The 22,912-nt window shown below is 40.0% G+C and overlaps 1 protein-coding gene across 2 annotated transcripts in view; it reads left to right on the forward strand.

Moving 5' to 3' along the window:
- PARP8 (poly(ADP-ribose) polymerase family member 8) overlaps positions 1 to 22,604 on the forward strand; it is a 120,792-nt gene extending 98,188 nt beyond the window's left edge. The window contains exons 16-27 of one of the 2 annotated variants that reach the window (XM_055699378.1): positions 227 to 367; positions 4,914 to 5,039; positions 6,529 to 6,594; positions 7,915 to 7,982; positions 8,347 to 8,395; positions 9,184 to 9,296; positions 9,450 to 9,522; positions 11,534 to 11,603; positions 13,473 to 13,549; positions 14,467 to 14,536; positions 20,840 to 20,924; positions 21,558 to 22,604. In XM_055699378.1, the coding sequence (XP_055555353.1) occupies positions 227 to 367; positions 4,914 to 5,039; positions 6,529 to 6,594; positions 7,915 to 7,982; positions 8,347 to 8,395; positions 9,184 to 9,296; positions 9,450 to 9,522; positions 11,534 to 11,603; positions 13,473 to 13,549; positions 14,467 to 14,536; positions 20,840 to 20,924; positions 21,558 to 21,660 (1,041 nt within the window). In that variant the 3' untranslated portion in view covers positions 21,661 to 22,604. The remainder of the gene's footprint in view (positions 1 to 226; positions 368 to 4,913; positions 5,040 to 6,528; positions 6,595 to 7,914; positions 7,983 to 8,346; positions 8,396 to 9,183; positions 9,297 to 9,449; positions 9,523 to 11,533; positions 11,604 to 13,472; positions 13,550 to 14,466; positions 14,537 to 20,839; positions 20,925 to 21,557) is intronic. The other variant, XM_005443926.4, reaches the window with a different exon arrangement.
- The last annotated feature ends 308 nt before the right edge of the window (positions 22,605 to 22,912 follow it).

The raw sequence follows: 22,912 nt of genomic DNA on the forward strand, positions 1-22,912 counted from the left end.
TGCTCAGAGCCCTGTCCAAGCTGACCTTGAATGTTTCCAGGGATGGAGCATCTACCACGCCTCTAGGCAACCCATTCCACTGTTTCACCGCCCTCATTATAAAAAATTTCTTCTTTATATCTAGTCTGAATCTACCTTCCTTTAGTTTAAAACCATAACCCCTTGTCCTATTGCAACAGGCCTTGCTAAAAAGTCTGTCCTCATCTTTCTTATAAACTCCCTTTAGGTACCGGAAAGCTGCAGTGCGATCTCCCTGGAGTCTTTGCTTCTGCAGGCTGAACAACCCCAACTCTCTCAGCCTGCGCTCATAGAAGTGCTCCATCCCCGTGATCATTTCTGTGGCCCTCCTTTGGACCCGCTCCAACAGGTCCATGTCTTTCCTGTGCTGAGGACTCCAGAGCTGCATGCAGTACTGCAGGTGGGGTCTTACCGGAGCAGAGGGGCAGAATCACCTCCCTTGACCTGCCAGCCATGCTTCTTCTGATGCCGCTCAGCATACGGTTGGCTTTCTGGGCTGTGAGCAACATTGCTAGCTCATGGCCATCTTTTCATCCACCAGTATCCCGAGGTCCTTCTTGGCAGGGCTGTTCTTAATCCCTTCATCCACCAGCCTGTATTGATACAGGGAGTTGCCCCGTCCTAGGTGCAGGACCTTGAACTTGGCCTTGTTGAACTTCATGAAGTTCACATGGTCTACTTCTCAAACTTGTCCAGGTCCCTCTGGGTGGCAACCCATCAAGCATGTTAGCTGTGCCACTTAGTTTGGTGTCATCTGCAGACTTGCTGAGGGTGCACTCGATCCTGCTGTCTGTGTTATCAATGAAGACATCAAACAGTACTGGTCCCGGTATGGACCCCTGAGGGACACCACTGATCACTGATACCCATCTGCACATTGAGCAGTTGACCACTGTTCTCTGGATGTGGCCATCCAAACAATTCCTCATCCACCGAACAGTCTACCCATAAAATTCATATATCTCCAATTTAGAGAGAAGGATGTTGTGGGGGACTGTATCAAAATCCGTACAGAAGTCTGGACAGATGACATCGGTAGCTCTTCCTTTGTCCACTGATGTAGTTGCTCCATCATAGAAGGCCACTATGTTGGTCAGTCAGGACTTGCCCCTAGTGAAACCATGCTGGCTGTCTTGAATCACCTCCCTGTCCTGTGCCTTATCATAGCTTCTAGGAGGATCTGTTCCATGACCTTCCCAGGCACAGACGGGAGGCTGACAGGTCCGTAGTTCCTAGGGCCCTCCTTTCTACTCTTTTTAAAAATGGGTGCAATGCTGACCTTTTGCCAGTCTCCAGACACTTCATCCGACTGCCATGACTTTTAAAATATGGAGAGTGGCTGGGCAACTGCATCAGCCAATTCCCTCAGGACTCTGGGATGCATTTCATCAGGTCCCATAGGCTTATGTGTTTTCAGATCCATAAAGGGGGTCATGAACCTGTCTTCTCTTACAGTGTGAGAGGGACTTTGCTCCCTTGGTACCAGTGTTGTGGACCATCCACTTGAGAGGTGTAGGAGGAAAGGTTGCCCATGAAGACTGAGGCAAAAAAGTTGTGGAGTACCTCAGCTGCCTTCACATCTGTTGTTACCATTTTGTCAGTCTTGTTCGTCTGGGGGGATATGCTTTCGTTGACTTTCCTTTTCTGGCTGGCATACCTGTAGAAGCTCTTCTTACTATTCCTTACATCCTTTGCCAAGTTCAGCTCCATCTGTGCCTTGTTCTTGTCGTTCCTGACCCCATCCCTGCACAACCAGGCATCATCCCTATACTCTTCCCAGGATACCTGTCCTTGCTTCGGCCGCCTATGTATTTCCTTTCTTGCCCTTCACTTTGAACAGCAGGTGTCGACTCAGCCATACCAGTCTCTTGCCTTCCTTTCCTGATTTCTTATATGTGGGGATCAAGAGCTCTTGAGCTCTATGGAAAGCACTCTTAAAAGATCTGCCAGCTGTGTTCTGCTTCCTTGTCCCTGAGGAAAGTTTCCCAGGGGGTCCTGTTGACTAACTCCTTGAACAGCTGGAAGTTTGCTTTCCTAAAATTAGGGTAAAATTGGGTACAAACTTACATGGTACATCACATGTACATTGTACGTTAGGTACAAACAAGTAGTTCTTACTTCCCTTTTTAAATACAGCTCACAGGAGAGGCAGTCCTGGTTAGCTCTCACTGTGTTTTATGTAGATATCACTGTTGAAGGCATATTTGGAGCTTGCTCTGGATCTCTAGAGTACCTCTACATCTACAGAGCTTTGCTGTAGAGCACTGAAGCAATTACAACCTTAACGGTGCTTGAGAGAGAGAAGAGGTTTTGTTGATTGTCGCATTGGACCTAGGTTACTAAACTTTGCTGAGTTTCACTCTAGTGATAGCATTGCACCCAGCTCACTACACGTGATCTGGCTGAGCTCGCATTCCTTGTTTGCAGAAAGAATTCAACCCTTCCAGGGTTTGATTCATCTGAGATATTTTAGACATTAGTTTAGGATAGTGTGACTCACAGCATAGACTGTCAGCACAGTGGTTATTTTCTCCACTGATTATAAAGAGAGTCTAGGCTCACTAGTAAGAGGTAGGTGTTCGCATTGTGAGTCTCTGCATTTTGTCAGATTAATCTTCCTCGAAATTATTTTGTGTAGTGAAGGAGCCTAAATATAGGTTCCCATTATTAGAAAGCACATCCTATTTTTTTTATGCTGTGCTTTCAGCTAGTTTCCTAAGGTATACACCTCTGCTTTGTCACTCCCAATCTTCTCATGACTCCTCCTTAGTAATATACGATTGTACTTTCTAAAACTTTCAAGCCCAAATTATTTTAGCCATGTAATCAAAGTGCCTGAAAATTGAATCACTGATTTGTTGACAGTTCAGATGCCCTGTAGAGAGCCTCTGGAGAGAGAGAAAGGCACCGAGAGGCTGATGTCATAAGAGGGAATTGTCATCAGCAAGTGTCATCTTGTCCTCCTTGGAAATATTTTATCCTTACTTAGGTACTTCAGTGCCTACTGTTAAGGAGAAGGCATTCAGGCCCAACTATAAGGACATTCACTAGATTCACAGCACTTGTTATTACCAACAGGTGCATACATAAGTCTATTATAAGGTTTGTATTAGACTCACCTCCCAGTTTAAGTTGCTCTGCTCTCCATCAGCTCAAAGCAATGATCTCAGGGGAAATCAAGGGTTTAAGTAAGCCTAATCTATGTATGTTTTCCCCCATGTGAGAGCAATGTGCAGGTATCATGGTAAAATAATAGAGGAGTCAACAGTTGGTTTAAAGGAGGGCTTTGGGGCAGTGTTCTTAAGAATTTTAAGATGAAGTCCAGTCCTGCAAATTGTAAAGCAAGACAACTTTGAGTCACTGTATTAATAGATTTGAGACTCAAAGAATTCTTCCCTAACAATGTTTGTGACTGGAAGCTAAAAAGCACTTCTGAGCAGCAGAGTGTATGAACTCAGGCTCAATTTCATGGCCATACATTTATGCAGTTGCAGGCCTGTTGCCTGACCTGGCTGTGGATGCGGACTCCTGGTCTCCTTTCCAAATGCTAATGTAGATGCCCTATTTTGAAACATTTATCACACTTAAGGGTATTATAAACTGGGAAGTAATCAGAGCACCATGGAGGAAGGGATCATTATTTAAATAACTTTACTTTTCAATATATGTGAGATATTTGGTAACTGGAGCTAACAGGGTATTTTTAAAATGATAGAGGAAATTGTCCCATTCATGTTAAAGGAACAGGGGAGGGGAGTGGTAACAGTATGAATCACCGCAGCACAGCTCCTTTCCCCCTTCATCATGGTTCTTATTTTCATTCTGCTTCTTTAGAGGACTATCATTTTTTTTTTTCCTTCAAATGATCAGATACAATGGCAGATATATAAAAACTTCCAGAACAGCTTGAGCTGTGAGATGGGGTCTGATCCATGTGTAGTTGTGTGAGGAACCAGGGATGCCTACTAACTACAACATCTCAGCTTTTCCTTTCTTTCATAGAAAAGTCTATTTTGACACAGGAATGTTTTCAGAAGGCACAGAAAAAATGGGGAAATGAGCTAACTGGCAGGAACAATTTTAGGTAGCAACTTTGGATTTCATTATGAGCTGGGTTTAAGTTTCACAGGTGCCAGAAAGCTGCATTCTCTCTGGTTTGTGATTGCTGTATTCTATTTTTAACCTCTGAATTATGAATTTTGAAAGAAAAATACAGAAATCTGTTGCTGAATTGTATATGTGCCTGTATGCACACATGTGAATACATGCCTGTGTACACATTACATGCATGATCTTATGATGATATCTTGGAAATCATAGATATTCAAAGCCATGTTGTCATTTTGTGCAACAGGATAGAAGAGCATCTCCCAGTGTGAGCCATGTAAATGACTGTTGTATAACTGCACTGTTCTGGCTTTAGCAGAAGTAATGTTTACAGGTGTTTCTATGATTGCAGTCTTTGGGAGAACAGCAGGCACTGGTACAGATTTCACAAATCCTTCCGCGTTCTTGAGCAACACTTTTCACTGGCATCTACTGTACAGAGATACACAGATCCAGCACAACTTCATTTCCCTAGAGAATTAATTTAATCCACGAATTAGCACATGTGCACAAGAGAAAGCAGGATTGCAAGCAATGCATTTGACATAATACATCTAGGACCAGTATCTGGTCCTACTTATGCACCTGGAATAATGTACCAGTGCTGCATGTGAAGCTTGTTGAGGTCAATGGGAAAGTTCCAGTCCTAAACTATGTCCTGTATATACACAGTTTGGGTAATATAGGTAACAATGAAATATGGTATTACTGTAATGTGTAAAAAAAGCAGACTGGAAGATATAATATGAAAGTATGTATATTGAATAAATACTTTTCTTTCTCTCTAGGTGGTTGATCTCTTAGTATCCATGTGTCGGTCTGCACTGGAGTCACCTAGGAAGGTTGTCATTTTTGAGCCATATCCTTCTGTTGTTGATCCTAATGATCCTCAGATGCTGGCCTTTAACCCCAGGGTAAGTAGTTTCCTTTCTTTATGTCATAGCTTGGTTTTAGTCATGCATGAGATTTCAAACCAAAGCCTTCTTCTTAAGGAGTCTCCTTTACTATAAGCAATACAGCTCCAGAATGTAACTTCTGTAGCTCTTAAAATTGTCTGAGAAGGTATTTGAGTATAAAGTGTAAGTTGCATTCAAAGTTATGTTGAAGCCAAGAAATTCTTTTAGGGTACAAATTCTAGATGCAGAATGTTATATTCTTAGTGTCTTTGCCTCAGTGTACACGTTGGACACAAAGAGAAAGATGTCCTTTGGGAGGTGTGGACCATATAAAGCAGGGCATGTTCAGTCCATCTTTTTATTCTTAAAGTGGTCATTGCTGTCTTCTCATTTTCTCTTTTGCAAGCAAGTATGTCCTTAATTTCATCAAATGTTGACATAATAGTCAAGTTTTGTGCAAGCATCAATTTTGAAGTAAAGAATTGTGTTTGCACTACTTGCTCCTCAGGCTGCAAATACTGACTCTCAGGGAAGCCCTCAAGAAGCCATGAACATCTCACTTGAACCATCCCCAAGGACATAAGTGAGAACTTTGGATGTCCTGCATTGGGATGCATTTCCCTCTGTCTGAGCAAAGGCCAGTTCACAGTGGTTCTTCTTTAGGAAGGGGCGAGTATGTTCTGTAGCATGTGGGAAGAAAGACTTGCCTGGAGTTGCTTGGAAGGGGGCTGATGAGGAGATGCCTAGTCCAGTGGCTGAGCAAGGTGGGAGTTTGAGGCAGATGAGGGAATATGAAAGAGGGTCACACTAGAAGAGGAATGGAGAGAGCTACTAGGATGGCAGGGCCCACGTCACCTCCTCCCAGATTCTTCCCAGCATGGGCAAGGTGAAAGCCCATGGGCAGAAGTTGGCAAGACCCAAAGATGGGGAACAGTAAAGCTTCTGAAGGTGACATGACATGTGGAGCTGCTGAAGCATGGTCTGTTAAGCTCATCTACTCAGAAAAAGTGGAGCCATCTGCTAGCGGTTCCCAAGCAGAAGGTAGGCAAGGATCAGGCTGAGGCAGAGGGACAGCTGAAGGACCTCTGATGTTCTGTAGAGCTGTTAGCAAAGTAAACACATCTGTTTATTTAGCATTTTATTTAAAAATCTATTTGGTCACTGCATTATTTAACTTAGTAGCATGCTGTCCAAATAACTGTCAGAACATGTGTTTACTTACAAATATTTTTTTAAAAAGTAAGCTGGTTTTTTGAGTGTGTTGGAGATTCCAGTGAAATTCAAATAAAAACCATTGTGATAATATTTTTTCAGGGAATTTTCCTGGACTATGAATGAGAGATCTGTGTAAGCTGAAAGGAGTTTGTTGGTTAGGAATATTTGAAAGGATTGGTTTGCTGAACGTTTGTCCTTGCTTTGGTTTTATACACACTGAAGGGATTCAGTTTTTTGTAGAGCCAAAGACTAATATTCTTTTGACTTATTTGCTTATTTTATGCCACATCAGAAGAAAAATTATGACCGAGTCATGAAAGCATTGGACAGTATCACTTCTATTAGAGAGATGACACAGGTGAGTTTAAAAATCTTTATCTAACTTAATTGCTATTTCTAGAACTATGAAGATGATTGTGTTGCTTGCCTGTGATGGGTGGGGAAGTCAATAGTATGACCTCTTTCCTATAGCGCTGTGATGATATTAAAATATGTGTTAAAAATAACAAACCTAGAGTATCCGTAATGGCAGTCAAATAAAAGTAATGAAGTAGAACTCGGATCTTTTGAAGTTTAAATAGGAGATAATAACAGCAGAATGGGACATTGGAATGAGATAATCACCAACTGCTGCATTTCTGGAAATATCAAAGCCAACCTGGGTCTTCTATTTCCAAAGCAAAAGAAATTGATTTAGTGACAGTGTTCTGAATTATAGTTTTATTTCTATTATAGCAAAACACTTGACCAGCTAAGTATGGTTGGGAACTTGGAAGGCTGGGTCTCTTGGGATTACTACCACATCATTTCTCAATGTACACAGTGGGACAGAATCTGATAGCCATACTTAGGTTTATTGTTACACCTCCTTTCCCAAACAGCCTAGCTAATTATAACTGATTATTGAAATCTCTTCCATGTACCTTGCTTTTCCAACTGCTATGTAACCTCACAGCAATTTATAAATCTTACTTTATATGTATTTGTAAGGTACTTCGGTGTTCTGGAATGGCAAATGTGTAGAGAGGAGTAAAGTAAATGGAAAATTAAAATTCACATATTTGTTATTAAATGTAAGATCTTGTAAACATTAAAAAAATCATGTATTTCTGTTACATAATACATCTTTTTAAAAGAAAAATAACCACCATTTTACTTTTTTTTTTTAATGCTAATATAATTCTTGGACTGAAGAGTTTTAAAGGGATGCTTTACACTGTGATTGAAATCAAGAAAGGTTTTCAAAGGTGTTATAAACTGATACAGGATTTTACTTTACCATTTTATACCATGAAACAGTTAAGAAGAATAGAGGGGATTATCTTCTGGTATTTTGACTTAATTTTGTGAAGTTCCAGTCCAACTGCTTAATTCAAGAGCTGAACGTAAATAGGTATCTTCTGCTGTTCTCCCTGAGATCACCAATGTTTGCTGTAATGTAGTCATTTTGATGCTAATTATATGGTTATTATTTTACTCCGGGGAAAATAATTGCTATATTAATTCTTGTTGTCAAAACACATTTATAACTGTACAACACTAAATGTCAGTAAAACTGTGATTTACGCCTAATAATGAGTCCCATGTATTTGTTTTAATAGATGAAAATGTGGGCAATGTAACATACAAAATTTAACCTTACAATTCAGAAATAAAACCCTTAATTACTCTTTTCTAGGCACCTTACTTGGAAATAAAGAAGCAGATGGATAAACAAGACCCACTTGCACATCCTCTTCTACAATGGTATAAAATTGACTCACATGAGATGATAATTAATAAAATACCAAGTTTAGTGAGTAATTACTTCACCAGAATAATTTGATGTAAGCTCACCCTAAGAATTAGCCTCACAGTTAATATTTGCAACTGCAGATGTTTCTGGACTGTTTCTGAACCTCTTTTGGGCCCTCTGAAAACACTGGAAAGATTCCAGCTTACTTGTACAGCCTCTGATCTCATTTTCTAGTTAAGGTTTAGTCTGCTTCCGTTCAGTAGGTTTAAAGGCCTGCAGCTGGGTGCTTTGTGGTGGCCATTCATAACACATTTTTAAGAAGAAAAGTTCTGTTTGGTTACCATGTCTACTACATCTAACTGTTTCTTATTTTAGGGTTATTTCCAGTAATAGATCGCATATTGTGAAGCTACCGGTGAATAGGGTAAGTGTCTGCAGGTTCTTTCTTATTTTGTCATTTTTCGTGGCTTGTATTAGCATTTTAGGTGGGAGTGTCCTAGCCAAACGTAGATGCCTCCATTCAGACTAATCATGTGGACTCCACTAATAAGCAGTGGAGAGAAGTAGGCGGTTTCAGGTCATGACTCATAGAATCATGTTGTGAATATGTAAAATAAATCGAAGAAATAATGGTCATAAAAAGGTATTTGAAGCGAGTAGTTCAAATACAAGTGTCTACCTTGTAGTCACCTGAAGTTGAGTATAACTTCACTATTTGTTTTGTTACCATGTAGAATACTAGATACAGAATGGTTCAGAAAGCAGTGCACCCAAACACAGTGTATGAGAAGATTCACTTATAAGTACACCTTAAAAAGAGTGTAGCTCTTGAATTTTAGAGGGATGGCACTGAGGTTCATTTCTGAGTATGTGTGCCTCTGATTGTATGGTTAAGGGCATAGTAATCTGCAACCTTTCAAATCTGAGCTTTTATTCAAAGCCAGCTCTGATCACAATACCATGATGCAATGGTTCATATTAGACTGAAATCTGTTTCAGAAACTTCCATATGTTTCATAAACTGAAAGATATTTTTACTAATTGATTCAAGTAAAACCCATGGTAATGAGACCAATTTCAACTTAGTTCATGTAGGTATTTAGGTGCAGTCATGTATTGAGCAAAACAGCAGGGCATCTTAACTGCCATTATGGAAATACAATGCTCTTGTTAATCTCCTTCTTTTCACTTGTGTACTGTTACATTTTACAGCAACTCAAGTTTATGCACACTCCCCACCAGTTCCTACTTCTCAGCAGTCCACCAGCCAAAGAATCCAATTTCCGAGCTGCTAAAAATCTCTACGGAAGTACCTTTGCATTTCAGTAAGTTCATATATTCATATTAATCAAAGGTTATCAAAATGCCTTACTATTTTTTTGTTTTTGCCACTTGAGCTTTACAGTTTTGAATTTACTGTTTGAAAGGATTGCTCATTTTGCATTTTACACTATGGCTTTTCTTTTTCCTATCTTCAGTGGTTCACACATTGAAAATTGGCATTCCATCCTGAGGAACGGCTTAGTTGTTGCTTCCAATACGAGGCTGCAGGTAAATAGTAGACTAAATAGACTTTAGCTAACCTGTGCATGCTTGATTACATATTAACTTAGGCAGGTTTTCAGGGGGTGTGGGTCTGGTTGTCATATAGGTGGAAAAAAGGATTGATTTCAAATACCCTCTTGTTCCTTGGAAAAGTTACTTTTCTGATGCAATTAAAATAAAATAATGTGTCTGCTAAAATGGCTAGAAAATCCTATTGCTGGGATCAGTGTTTCAGTTTTACACTGAAGAGCAGCACCTCCAGGAGGCTTAGCTCAGTACTGTGTAAAAGCAGTTTGGGGATTAAAATTTAGAGATACATAAACTATCTCCATGTAATAGGATCCAAGAATATGCTAGATTTACAGGAACTGGGTTTACAGCATCTCTTCTCTAGTTTCTTTGGGAATGGAAATCTGAGTGTACTGGCAAGGAGAGAGCTATTGCAAACTTTATTTTCTCAGACTGAATCATCAGGACACCGCTATTGCAGAGCAAAGTAGGCAGTGCCAGAGGGGTTGAGGAGCTGTAACTTCAGAGTATTTTGGCACCACGGTTTTCACAGCCCTTCCCCAGACCTATGTCCATGATACCTTGGAAGAGGATCCCAGCATGTTAAGGATTGGGGTGTAGTAGACACTGAAAAAAAGCAAATGGGAATCTCTGCTGTTCCTCTTAATTGTTTGAGTATTTTTATTAGTATATTTGGGAGATACTTGGAGGAAGGCAGGATTTACACACCAAAAATCACCAAAGTAAACCCCTTTGTTTATGCTTATTATTTTGTTGAAAGTTGAGATACTGGGAATAGGAGGAAACAGTAAAGCCCAATTTTATACAAGTCATCATTTTTAGATCTCTCACACACCTAAGGCATATCCTGATCCAAATTCATGCTATTTACCCCAGTACCAACCAGTCAGGAAAACTTATCTACTCACCAAGGATCCTATACAACCTTGTAGGATCTGAAGGAGTGAAAGCATGTTTGCATTTTCCTGTGAGAGCTCTGGCACATCACAGAGACAATGTAAATACCATTGGGTCAAAGGAAAGAAAGAAAGGCAAGCATGACTGTGAAGCCCAGTGGTCATAACATCTACCTACATAGGAGATGCTCTAGGTTCTTATTTGTGTTCCAACAAGTACTTGGTGTGGTTTTTTTCTTTAAAGGCTTTTCCACATAAAGCAGTCAGTCCCTGGTGGAGAAGTGAAACCCACACTTCACCCTTTCCAGACAAGAAAATGAGTGCAGGGCTAATAAAAAGCACTCGTTTTTGTTGCATAGCCCAAGCTTCATGACATGGAACAGTGATGCTGGTGAAGAAGAGTCTTTCCTTTCCTCTGTTCTTTTCAGACAGCTTTGTGGCTAAAGCACAGTCCTGCAGTCATGGGATTTGCATGTCTGAATTCGCTTAGGCGAAAGCTTGATTGAACCCATTCCTCCAGTGACTAAATTTTTCTATAGCATATGACCAGTGTCATCACCATCTCTTTATTTCTTACATTAAAGAAAACAAAAGCAGCTGTTGCTGTGTTGATTCACAGAGGCTGGCTTAGGCTGTGCTTTCTGACAAAGTTTTGATGTGAGACACATGCTGAGCTTGCTCAGCCTTGTTAAGGCTGAGGTGGTTTTGGCCATGTGCAGAAGCACTGTCTATAGGCATCCTCCATGTTAATGTTAGATTTAGAATCACAGAATCAATTAGGTCGGAAAAGACCTTTGATATCATCAAGTCCAACCATTAAAAATAGTTTTAAAAACAGAAAGTGCAATTTTATTTATCAATACGATGTAAAAATATGTTTAGGGTTTTGAACATGGTTTCCAGAATATACAGTATTTTAGTTGTATTTGCACAATATGATTATTTTAAAGTCTTCTTTTAACACCATTTATTACCAGGTAATAAATTAGTGCAGTGGGGCAGATGCTTATTTGCATTACAGCCTGCTCCTGTTGTTTTTGTTTTGTCCAGATAACCAAACTAATGCTTAACAATACTCTGCTTTTTTTCAGCTCCATGGTGCGATGTTTGGAAGTGGAATCTACCTTAGTCCATTGTCAAGCATATCATTTGGTTACTCAGGTGATATTTATAAATCACTCTAAAGTTGGAGAAATGTAGGGGGTATCTTAGTTTACTGCTTGTCTTACTAGCTTCACTGTTTAGAATTTTACTTTATTATTTACTGTATTAAAATTTAGCTTTGTTGACCAAGATTTCATTCATCCAAAGGAGAGAAAATCTGAATTCCCTTATTAAATACCTGGGTGATTAGTATCTTGAAACTGATTGAAGTAAATAGTTGATAATAAGCTAATACTAGATGCTGTGTGTAATGGGGCAGGTCTTGATTATGCAGTGAAAATCCAGCTTTGTGATTGTGATTTTTTGTCAATATCTGCCTAAGTCCACCTAAGGATGGACTGACTATCTGGATTCATGGGCTTTTATGACCTGATCTGACAAAACAAATATTCACCTATAGGCACATTCAGCTGTGTATATTTAAGAGTATTCCCAGGTATTGCCAGGTCGGGATTACATAGAAAGTAAAGGACAATGTGTTTATTTTAGCATGAGAAGGGGAAGGAACATAATTTGTCCCTCTAGTAAATCCAAAAGCAGAGTTTTCCATATAAAAATTAAATCATACATAGAGGCATAATAGAAAGAAGATACACCAATGTGTATAGTAAGAAATGTAAGAAATTTTTAAATATAGTGACTTTTTCCTTTCAGTATGTTTTATTTACCATTTCCTCACATAGGAACATGCTGGTACAGTTGAATGTGTGGTTTTGTGCATGTAGATAATTCTGAGAGTTTTAGTTGTGCTTTCTGATTTTCAGTATTTTTAGGTGATGTCACAGTTCATTTTAAGAGCTTAGCATTTTTTACTACTATTTGTTGAATTTCAATATCAATAATCTCTAAATGCACTTTTAGCTTTTCAAAGATCATGTATGTATGGAAGCTTTTTAGGACTCACTGGAAGTGCAGGTTGAACTATCATTATCTAAGAAAATTCCCTTCTTTTTGGACAACGCTGCTTTGTCAGCTTCATTGTGTTTTTTTCTTATCTCTCTAAGTTTCTTGGTCCCTTCCATCCAGTCTCCTCCAGAAAGGAGGCCTGTGTTCCTAGAAGTATGTAATAATTGATGCCGATAACAACCATGGAGGAGTCTTACACTCCCTGTTTCTTCAGAGAGTTAAACTTCCCCATAATACAGTCTGTATTTGCAAATTGCCAAGAATATGCAAATGTGATGTGATGCAAAATCCAGAATGTGATACTGGAAAGGCAAGGAAGACTGTAGTAGCATACAATACAGGAATTTTAATAAAACCAACATGATGAATATAAAAGAAATCTAAGGCACAAATGTAGGTGTTTAGATTTCCTAGATGGAAGTTGGATCCAGTGTGGCTGACAACTAATTTAATTCTTTTACGTGTAGATAAATTAATTAAACCAAGGTAGACTTCAAATCTTAAAATAAATTAACAACTCCTAAAAATTAATTAGACTTTTAGAAAGTCTCAATGAAGTGTTAAAGGTTAATATCTGAAGTTCTTTCTCTCATGATTTCACTGTCCCACAGACAGTTAATCAATCTGTGTTAATTCAGCCTGAATAGGGTCAGTTACACTCCAGACATGCTGGCATGCAGCTCTGTTAAGCACCCACCTAAGGGCATTCTTCAGCTCAGTTAGGTGACGTTTAAGGTCAAGTTTACCTGCTTTTGCACCTACTTAATGCTAACTTGGCTTTCTTAAAGTCTTTGCAATACAATGTAGTTGTACTGGTAGTTAGGATGAAACTGAAATACTGTATGACAAAGTTAACTAGCTGAGATACCCACTGTGCTACCTGTTTCATTCTCCATACTTAACTTCGCTTATTATGGTATTTATATGCCAGAGTGTCTTATTTAATCTTAATATTCCTAGGGATGAACAAGAAGCAGCAGAAGGTGTCAGCTAAAGATGAACCAGCTTCAGGCAGTAAGGGCAGTAATACATCACAGGTACAGTACATCAGCCATCTCTGGAAGATTTATGGCTTTATGCTTGGGAACTTGATAGCTGAAAAGGAGGTAATACTCCCTTTGTGAAAGCTAACAGTTTTATTTTATTGACAGAAATCAACAACTTCAGGGATTGCAAACATCAAATGCAGCCCAACTCCTTTTAGTAACAATTTACAGAGTGTACTGGAGGTCTTGTGCCCTTCTTTTCCAAGCAGCAGCATTTAGGAAAAGAATGAAAATTAAATACAGATTGCATTATGACCACTTAGCCATCCATTGCTTTCTCAGTTCTAGACTTGCAGAAGAATGATGCAAAAGGAATTGAGAGTGATTATTGCTGGAAAACAATCAGCATTTCATTTATAGCAAGTCAGTTTTTCATGGTTTTTACCTATTAAACTTTTGCTTTATCTGAAGCAAACTCATAGCATATATGTGTAGGACTGAATTTTGAGAAGGAGATCTTAGATCTGTGTCTATAGTTGGCATGTAGAAACTACAGAATAATCTGGCTTTGGAGAGGAATCGGTACGTAACAGCAGAAGCCCTAAGAAAAGGGAAGGCCAGTAAAATATCACGGTAGTGGTCAAAGAACTGGTGGACAAATTCACCTTTTTTTTTCTGCTATCAATTTGGTTTTCAGTAACAGTCTGGTATTTCTAACAATATTATTCATTCTGTAATAATTAGGAACTTGTCTTTCTGGGTAAAGGAGTTGAAATCCCTCCTACAGTAATCCCAACAAATAATATGTGGTTTTAGAAATTCTGTAACATATAGAAATGTTTTAGAAAGACTGCCTCTATCATTGTTCCTTAATAAACCACTGAAAATAACAGCCCTCTCCTTTGTTACTTTTTTACTCAGCTTGTCTTACTGCACTAATTAATTTTTCTTATGTTTTTACATCTCAGTCACAGAAGAAAGGACAACAGTCACAATTTTTGCAAAGCCGTAACTTAAAATGTATAGCCTTATGTGAAGGTAAGCTGAAAGCCCTTGAAAAACTGTTTTAGTCATGGACACAGTGTTACTGGATGCAAGCCAGTGAGACCTTTAGGTCCAGTATTGGTTGTTTTTAGGTAAGAGACTACTGGTAGGGGTACAACTACTTGCTTTTAATAGCTGACCTGTGTATTTCAGAGTGGGTTGGGTTGGAACCAACCTTAAAGATCATCTTGTTCCAACCTCCTGCCATGGGATGCCAGGGACACCTTCCACTAGATGAGGTTGCTCAAAGGCTCATCCAGCCTGGCCTTGAACAGTTCCAGGGATGGGGCATCTGCCTCTCTGGGCAACCTGTTCTAGTGTTTCACCACTCACATCGTAAAAAACTTCTTCCGTATATCTAGTCTGAATCTACCCTCCTTTAGTTTGAAGCTATTAGCTTTTGACCTGTTGGTACAGGCTCTACTGAAAGGTCTGTCCCTGTCTTGCTTATAAGCCCCCTTTAGGTAGTGGAAGGCTGCAATGAGGTCTCCCTGGAGCCATCTCTTCTTCAGGCTGATCAACCCTAACTCTCTCAACCTGTGTTCATAGGAGAGGCATTCCAGGCCTCTGATCATCTTTGTGGCCCTCCTCTGGACTTGCTTCAACAGGTTCATGTCCTTCATATGTTGGAGGCCCCAGAGCTAGATGCAGTGCTCCAAGTGGGGTCACAGGAGTAGAGTAGAGGGGGAGAATCACCTCCCTCAGCCTTCCAGTAACACTTCTTTTGATGCAGCCCAGCATACAGTTGGCTTTCTGGGCTGCAAGCACACATTGCCAGGTCATGTTGAGCTTCTTGTCCACCAGCACCCCCAAGTCCTCCTCAGGGCTTCGGTCAATCATTCTCTGCCCAGCCTGTATTTGTGGTTGGGACTACCACAGTGGTGCAGGACCTTGCACTTGGCCTTGTTCAAGTTCATGAGGTCTGCATGGGCCCACATCTCAAGCCTGTCAAGTCCCTCTGGGTGGCATCCCTTCCCTCCAGCGTATTGACTGCACCACATAGCTTGGTGTCATCAGCAAACTTGCTGAGGGTGCACTCAATCCCAGGGTCCATGTTGCCAGCAAAGATGTTAAACAGTGCCAGTCCCCATACCGACCCCTGAGGGACGCCACTTGTCACTGGTCTCCACTTGGACATTGAACCATTGACTGCAACTCTTTGAATGCAACCATCCAGTGAATTCCTTATCAACCAAGTGGTCCATCCATCAAATCCATGTCTAGTTTAGAAACAAGGATGTCATGCAGGGCAGTGTCAAATGCTTTGTACAAGTCCAGGCAAATGACATCAGTTGCTCTTCCCTCATCCACCAATGTTGTAACCCCATCATGGAAGGCCACCAAGTTTCTCAGGCACTGTTTACCCTTGGTGAAGCCATGTTGGCTGTCACTAGTCACCTCATTATTTTCCATGTGCCTTAGCGTAGTTTCCCAGAGGATCTGCTCCATGATCTTGCTGGGCAAAGGGGTGAGAGTGATAGGCCTGTAGTTCCCTGAGCCTTCCTTGTTTCCCTTTTTAAAATGGGTGTTACATTTCCCCTTTTCCAGTCAGTGGGAACTTCACTGGACTTCCACAACTTCTCAAATATGATACATCCTGGCTCAGCCACTTCATCCACCAGTTCCCTCAGGACCCTTGGATGCATCTCATCAGGTCCCATGGACTTGTGTACCTTCAGGTCCCTTAGATGATCTTATACCCGATCTTCTCCTACAAGCAAGCAATTCTTCATTCTCCCGGTCCCTGCCTTTGTATTGTGTGACTTGGGTGGTGTGGCTGGACCACTTGACGGTGAAGACTGAGGCTAAAATGTTGTTAAGTACCTCATCCTTCTCCAGGTACCAGGTAACCAGGTCTCCTGTTTCCTTCTGAAGAGGGTCCATGTTTTCACTAGTCTTCCTTGTATCATCAGTGTACCTAGAGAGGTTCTTCTTGTTGCCCTTGACATCCCTGGCCAGATTTAATTCTGTCAGGGCTTTAGCTCTCCTAACCTGATCCCTGACTGCTTGGACAATTTCTCTGTATTCTTCACAGGTTACCTGTCCTTTCTTCCATCCTCTGTAGGCTTCCTTTTTGTGTTAAACTTGTCCAGGAGCTTCTTGTTCATTCATGCACGCTGTCTGGTGTTTCTGCTTGACTTCCTCTTTGTTGAGATGCATTGCTTCTGAGTTTGGAGGAGGTGACCCTTGAGTATTATCCTTTCTTGGGTCCCTCTTCCCTCCAGAGCTTTATCCCATGGTATTCTACCAAGCAGATTCCTGAAGAGGCCGAAATCTGCTCTCCTGAAGTCCAGGTAGCAACTTTGCTGTGTCCCCTCCTTGCTGTCGTAAGGATCTTGAACTGCACCATTTCATGGTCACTGCAGCCAAGGCCACTGCAGCCAAGGCTGCCCTTGAGCTTCACATTCCCCACCAGCCCCTCCTTGCTGGTGAGAGCAAGACCCAGCGTAGCACCTCTCCTTATTGGCTCATCTGTGACTTGGAGAAAGAAGTTATCATCAACACATTCCATGAACTTTATGGATAGCTTATGCCCTGTTGTCTTGTTTCTTCAACAGACAACAGGCTGGCTGAAGTCCTCCATGAGGACCAGGGCTTGTGAACATAAAGCTGCTCCTGTCTGTCAACAGAGTGCTTCTTTCACCTGGTCTTCCTGGTTAGGTGGCCTGTAGCAGACCCCCACTACAATGTCACTTGTCCCTGCCTTCCCTTTAATGTTGACCTATAAGCTCTCAGTCAGGTTCTTATCCATTCCCATGCTCAGCTTCATGAACCCCAGCTGGTCATTGACATAGAGGGCAACACCTCCTTGTCATTGTCATCATTCAGAACATTTCCCGCTTTGAACAAAAATCTGTAACACGTGCTGATTTTTCATGAAATAATCATATGCACATAGTGACTGGTTCTCTTGTCTGCCTTTCAAATGTGATCATATTCCTAAGCCATCAAAATAACCCAAGTCATGGTCTTTATTTTCTTGCAAGCTCTTGATAAATGCATTAAACACCTAAAAGTCAGAAAAAACAACTTTCCTATTGAATTTCCAAATAATTTTCACTGTTCAGGCAAATACACTGTTCATCTGGAAACCAGTCTGTTCTCTGATTGCTTCAGAAATCTTGTGAAGTTAAAATCCAGCGCATAAGAGTACAATCATTCTTGAAAGTCATGGCTGTTGTTTTAATAACTAATGAAACCTCAGCAGGTTTTGAGAATAAAAAATTACGAAATTTGAATAAGAATTGTACTAGTAATTGGTAATTAGTCTCATTGACCAAACAAAAAGAAATTATGTTAAACTCAGTTTACCTTTCATTTAGAGCACTTTTTTATTTTTAAAAGTAAAAATTAAGACAGACAGTGGAAAATACATTATTTCAAAATGGAATCTTTAAGCAATATGGGCTATTTTTTAATATATGTGTTTTTGAGAATGTTCAAGTGAAATATTTAGTATGATTAAGGACTTGACAGTCAACATGAAAATGCTATTAAATCTGGAAGAAAAAACCACAGATTTAATTCCAAATCTTTCAGAAAAAGATATGAAATGAATCTAGGGTTGACTAGAATTTACTTGGCCTTTAGTGCCTGATGTTTCTAAATAGAAATCACATTTTTCACAAGGACTTTTTCATCCATGTTGTTCTTTCCCCACACTTATTATGGAGCATCCTTTTTAAGGGTGAATTTTAAATATTTGGAAAAATATATTTTACATTATTACTATTCACTTCATTTTTCTGTGAGGTGAGGGGAGGTTGTTAATGTAGATTTTTAATTAATTACAATTAAATTAATTACAACAGATAAATGTCTGTTTAATATTTCAATTCTTGGAAGAAATGCTATAAAAATTGAATAAGCATTTATTCATGGTAGTGTTAGAATAGCATAGAATAGTATATTTCAGATGGAAAGGACCTAGTCCAACTGCCCCACCACTTCAGGGCACTTCAGAGTTAAAGCATGTTACTAAGGGGATTGTCCAAAAGACTCCTTAACACTGACAGGTTTGGGGCATCGACCACCTCTCTAGGAAGCCTGTTCCAGGGTTTGACCACCCTCCTGGCAAAGAAATGCTTCTTAATGTTCCGTCTGAGCCTCCCCTGGCGCAGCTTTGAACCCTTCCCGCGTGTCCGTCAGCGGATCCCAGGCAGAAGGGATCAGCACCTCCCTCCCCACGCCCCCTCCCCAGGAAGCTGCAGAGAGCAGCGAGGTCGCCCCTCAGCCCCCTCTGCTCCAAACCAGACGAGCCCAGAGCCTCAGCCGCCCCGCGCAGGCCATGCCTTCCCGCCCTCCCACCAGCGCTGTTGCCCTCCTCTGGGCGCCTTCGAGGACCTTCACACCCTTCTGAAATGGCGGGGCCCAGCACCGCGCACAGCACGTGGGGTGAGGCCGCACCGGCGCTGGATGCGGTGGGATAATCACCTCTTTGGCCGGCCGGCTATGCCGTGTTCAATCCCCCCCAGATGCGGTTTGCCCTCCTGGCTGCCCGGGCGCACCGCTGACTCGTGTTGAGCCTTCATGCACCAGATCCCTTTCTGTGGGGCTGGTGCCCAGCCACTCCTCTCACAGTTTAATCTTGTCCCCAGCATTACTCCGTCCTGCGTACAGAATCCAGCATTTGGACTTATCATCGAAATCGGGAATCAAACTTAACACCAATGCAGTATTAAGAAGCAGGCACTCCTTTATTGCAGCACTGGGTGCTCAGTGGCATCTCCACAGATCAAGCACACCAGTGTAGTTTTTACCGTTACATTTATACACAAAATTACAAGGTCGTACACGCCCAATTAAAATGATTAGTTAGTAATTTGCATATAATTATAACATTTACTGTGTCATCCTTTTCTGTTACTACACTTGCTCAGGGGAAGGGTCTTCACCTGGGCAAGGGTTGTCTTCACCTGTGGGCATTATTTTTATTATTATAACAAAGATAGTTCACTTCAGGACACCTTAAAAATTAGTTTTGTTGCCAAGTAGGAAGGCTGGATATCAGCCTTGCCAAGCTGTCCAATAACTCATCCTATACACAATAGAACCTGGGTGCTCTGGTTATGGTCTCGAGAGTAAAGACTAAGGCTATTATGTTCTATAGCATAGGGAGTTCCAAGTAACAGTCTCAGATAACGAGCAGTACAGTGATTCATATGTCATTGGTTAATAAGTGCAAACGTAATTCCAACATGGGGGTTAATTCCTTAAAGTCAAAATGCTCTTATAACTAGCTGTTACATAAAAACAAAATATAGAAAGATTCAGTAAAATTTTAAGATAATCTGCAACAGACTTGTTAAACTTTGTCCCACATGTCCCCATAGTCCAGTCTGTCTAGATCCCTCTGTAAGGCCCCTCATCCCTCGAGTCAAGAGCATCTCCCAGCTGGGTATCATCAGCAAACTTGCTAATGCTGCATTCAACTCCCACATCCAGGTCTTGGATAACAATACTGAACAGAGCTGGCCCTAGAATTGAGCCCCGAGGAACAGCGCTGGTGGCTGGTCGTCAGCCAGATGCAGCCCCATTCTCTGCAAACCTTTGAGCTCTGCCCCTCAGCCAGCTCTTCACCCAGTACACTGTGAAGCCGCTCATCCCACAGCTGGACAATTTGTCCAGGGGGATGCTATTTAAAGACATTTATAGAAATCTTTTAAAATACAGATTGATAGTATAGCTTCTACCAGGCAATAAAAAGGTTTCTTTCCTCTTTTGTCCTCAGTCTGGTGACAAACAACCTATCATCTAATACACTGTTGTTTTCTAAACATTGAGCAAGTTTTGTCAAGTTTCATGATCCCTTTAAGTCATAATTGCTGTGCTTAATTTTTAAAAATATTTAGTAGTATTGCAAATCCCAAATTTGTCATATCTCATTTCCAGGCTTTATTTTTAATGTCTCATTTTTGGCTCAGCCATCATCAGTCACAAATACCTCTTTTCCAATGGCTAGTTAGTTAATTCAGATCCTCCTAAACTGCCCTATGGCCATTTAAAAACAGGTTTTAATAAATATACTTTTTTATTTTTCATTCCAATTAGCAACTGACTCCCATACATCAGGCATCTGTGTTTTCTGGAAAATATAACATATTTTGGAAACAAGCATCTTGTTCATCTCCCTGTTTGCACTAGCAGCAACTCAAAGTGTACACCACAGCACAGACGTGCAGTGGAAAACTACACATTCCAAGAAGGCTATTTAAAGTGTATTAAAAAGCTAATTGTTTAAAGCAATATTTTCCAGGCATGTTTTCATCCCTATGAAATATATTCTTTCCCTGATAGTGATAACCTCATCAGATCTGCACAAACATGGAGAGATATGGGTAGTTCCCAATACGGACCACGTGTGTACAAGATTTTTCTTTGTGTGAGTACAAAGCTACTTTTAACATTCAACTTCTGTTCATCCTAGACATTTTTCCGTTGTTCCCCCCTATAGCTGTAATTGAAGTAGATAAAAGATGTTTATTCCTAATTCTTTCCAGTGTCACTTCTTTTTTTATCTTTCTCTGTACTTACTTTTGTTAGGAAATGTATGCATAAGCTAGAGACAAAGGTTTAGTTGCAGTTTTGTTAAAGAACAAATGAATGAAGAGTTAGTGATTTTTCCCACTGTACAGCATTAGCTTATATTACAGTAAGTCTATCCATGTATCATAGAATATAATTTCTATTTGTCTGTATGTTCTAAAGCTGAGGAATTCACTAAAGACTTCCTTGTCTATGACATGAATATTTCCACTCTCACTTATGACTTGTCCCCTTTGGGTCCTAGTGGCTTATTCAGCCTCAGGGTTTCAATGACAATGGCAGTTTACCATCCTTCATTTCTACAGATTTTAGGATCTGCGTGTAATGGTGAAGTGCAGAAGAGCCTTTTAATAGAAACATGTTAACATATGGAATAAGCACTCTTGGTTATTGAATGAAACAGTTTTGGATGTTTTTAGGTAGATTAATCAAACTCTAATTTGATTTTATTTTCTGTACTTCTTTTTAGTTATGAAGATGGTCAAGTGGGTGATACAAGTATAAATACACAGGAACCAAGCATTCATAAAGAGATTCTTCGAGTCATTGGCAATCAAACTGCTACTGGTTAAAAGGACCACTCTTATTTAATTGATGCGATTTGGAAGCCTTCCTCAGTCTCAAAGCTGGATTTTGAACTGAAGAAGATGCAAAAAACTAATTTATTATTATTATTCCAAGCAAATTAACCCTTTGAATACTTACTGTTTTCTTACTTAGTATTTCTTATCTTATCAAAATACCAGAGATGGTATGAATTAGCAACTGTAGGGGTGCAAAGTCTATTAATATACTACAATTAATAACAATTAAACAGGCATTTGGGATGCTCACAATAAACAGACTTTAAAAAGGAGTTTTGTGCTGATATTTTTATATTAAACTTCAATTGGAGGTTTTAGTACTGTATACTGGTATTTTAAATTTAGAATGAGTGAATTATAAGTGAGAGGAAAGATTTTGTAGCAGAGCACCTGTACTATGCAGGATACTCTGCAATAAGTAAAATTTGCTCATATTTAAACACAATAAAAAGTTGTCTGGAACATGTCAAAGGGATTGGTTACCTGCAGCTATCTTTAATTAATTTTATTTTACACAAATTCAGCTAGGATTTAGTCAAAGGTTAAAACAACAATTTTTTTTTTCGTTTAATGAGTGAAACAAAGCAAAAAGTAATGAATGCAGTGGTGAATGTTTAGTTTTCTTTATCTTCTCTGGAAACACTGTCTTATCCATTAAGCTGCTCAGTTGCATTTTTGAATTATAGAATCCTAGAAGACATCTGGAAATCCTGAAGCTGTTAACTTCCTTTTTAAAAATGTGGGGTTTATATACTAGATTTTACAGTTTCTCTAGATTAACAAGGTTCTTTAATGTTTTCATCTTAACTTCAGTGAAACTGCTCTGTTGTTAAATTTAGCCATATATTTTAAAGTATGTGCTGAATTCAGGCTTTTACATGAGTGAGATGATTGTTGGTATATCAGAAAATACAAAAAAAATGCAAAATTTTACTGACGTGTCTCTGGTGAAATATTTTTATCAATTTATTCTTAAGGGAAAATAGACCAACTCAAATCTCTCTGTCCTTTAAATTAACAGCTTTTTTTTCCAAGTGAGTGTGATTGCAATACAGGCAGGGAAGGCCCCAGTCTCCAAGGCATAAAGCATATCATGTGCCATGATGAGTGCCCTTAGTGACCCTCATGGCAGGTGCCCCGAAGTATCACTCACACCCTGGAATATGGAGACCAGTTCAACTTACCCACCTGTGCAACTGTTACAAGCCACCTCAGAAAGTAAAAATAGATTGAACCCTCT

Source organism: Falco cherrug, chromosome Z, assembly GCF_023634085.1.
Source record: "Falco cherrug isolate bFalChe1 chromosome Z, bFalChe1.pri, whole genome shotgun sequence".
Lineage (NCBI taxonomy): Eukaryota > Metazoa > Chordata > Aves > Falconiformes > Falconidae > Falco > Falco cherrug.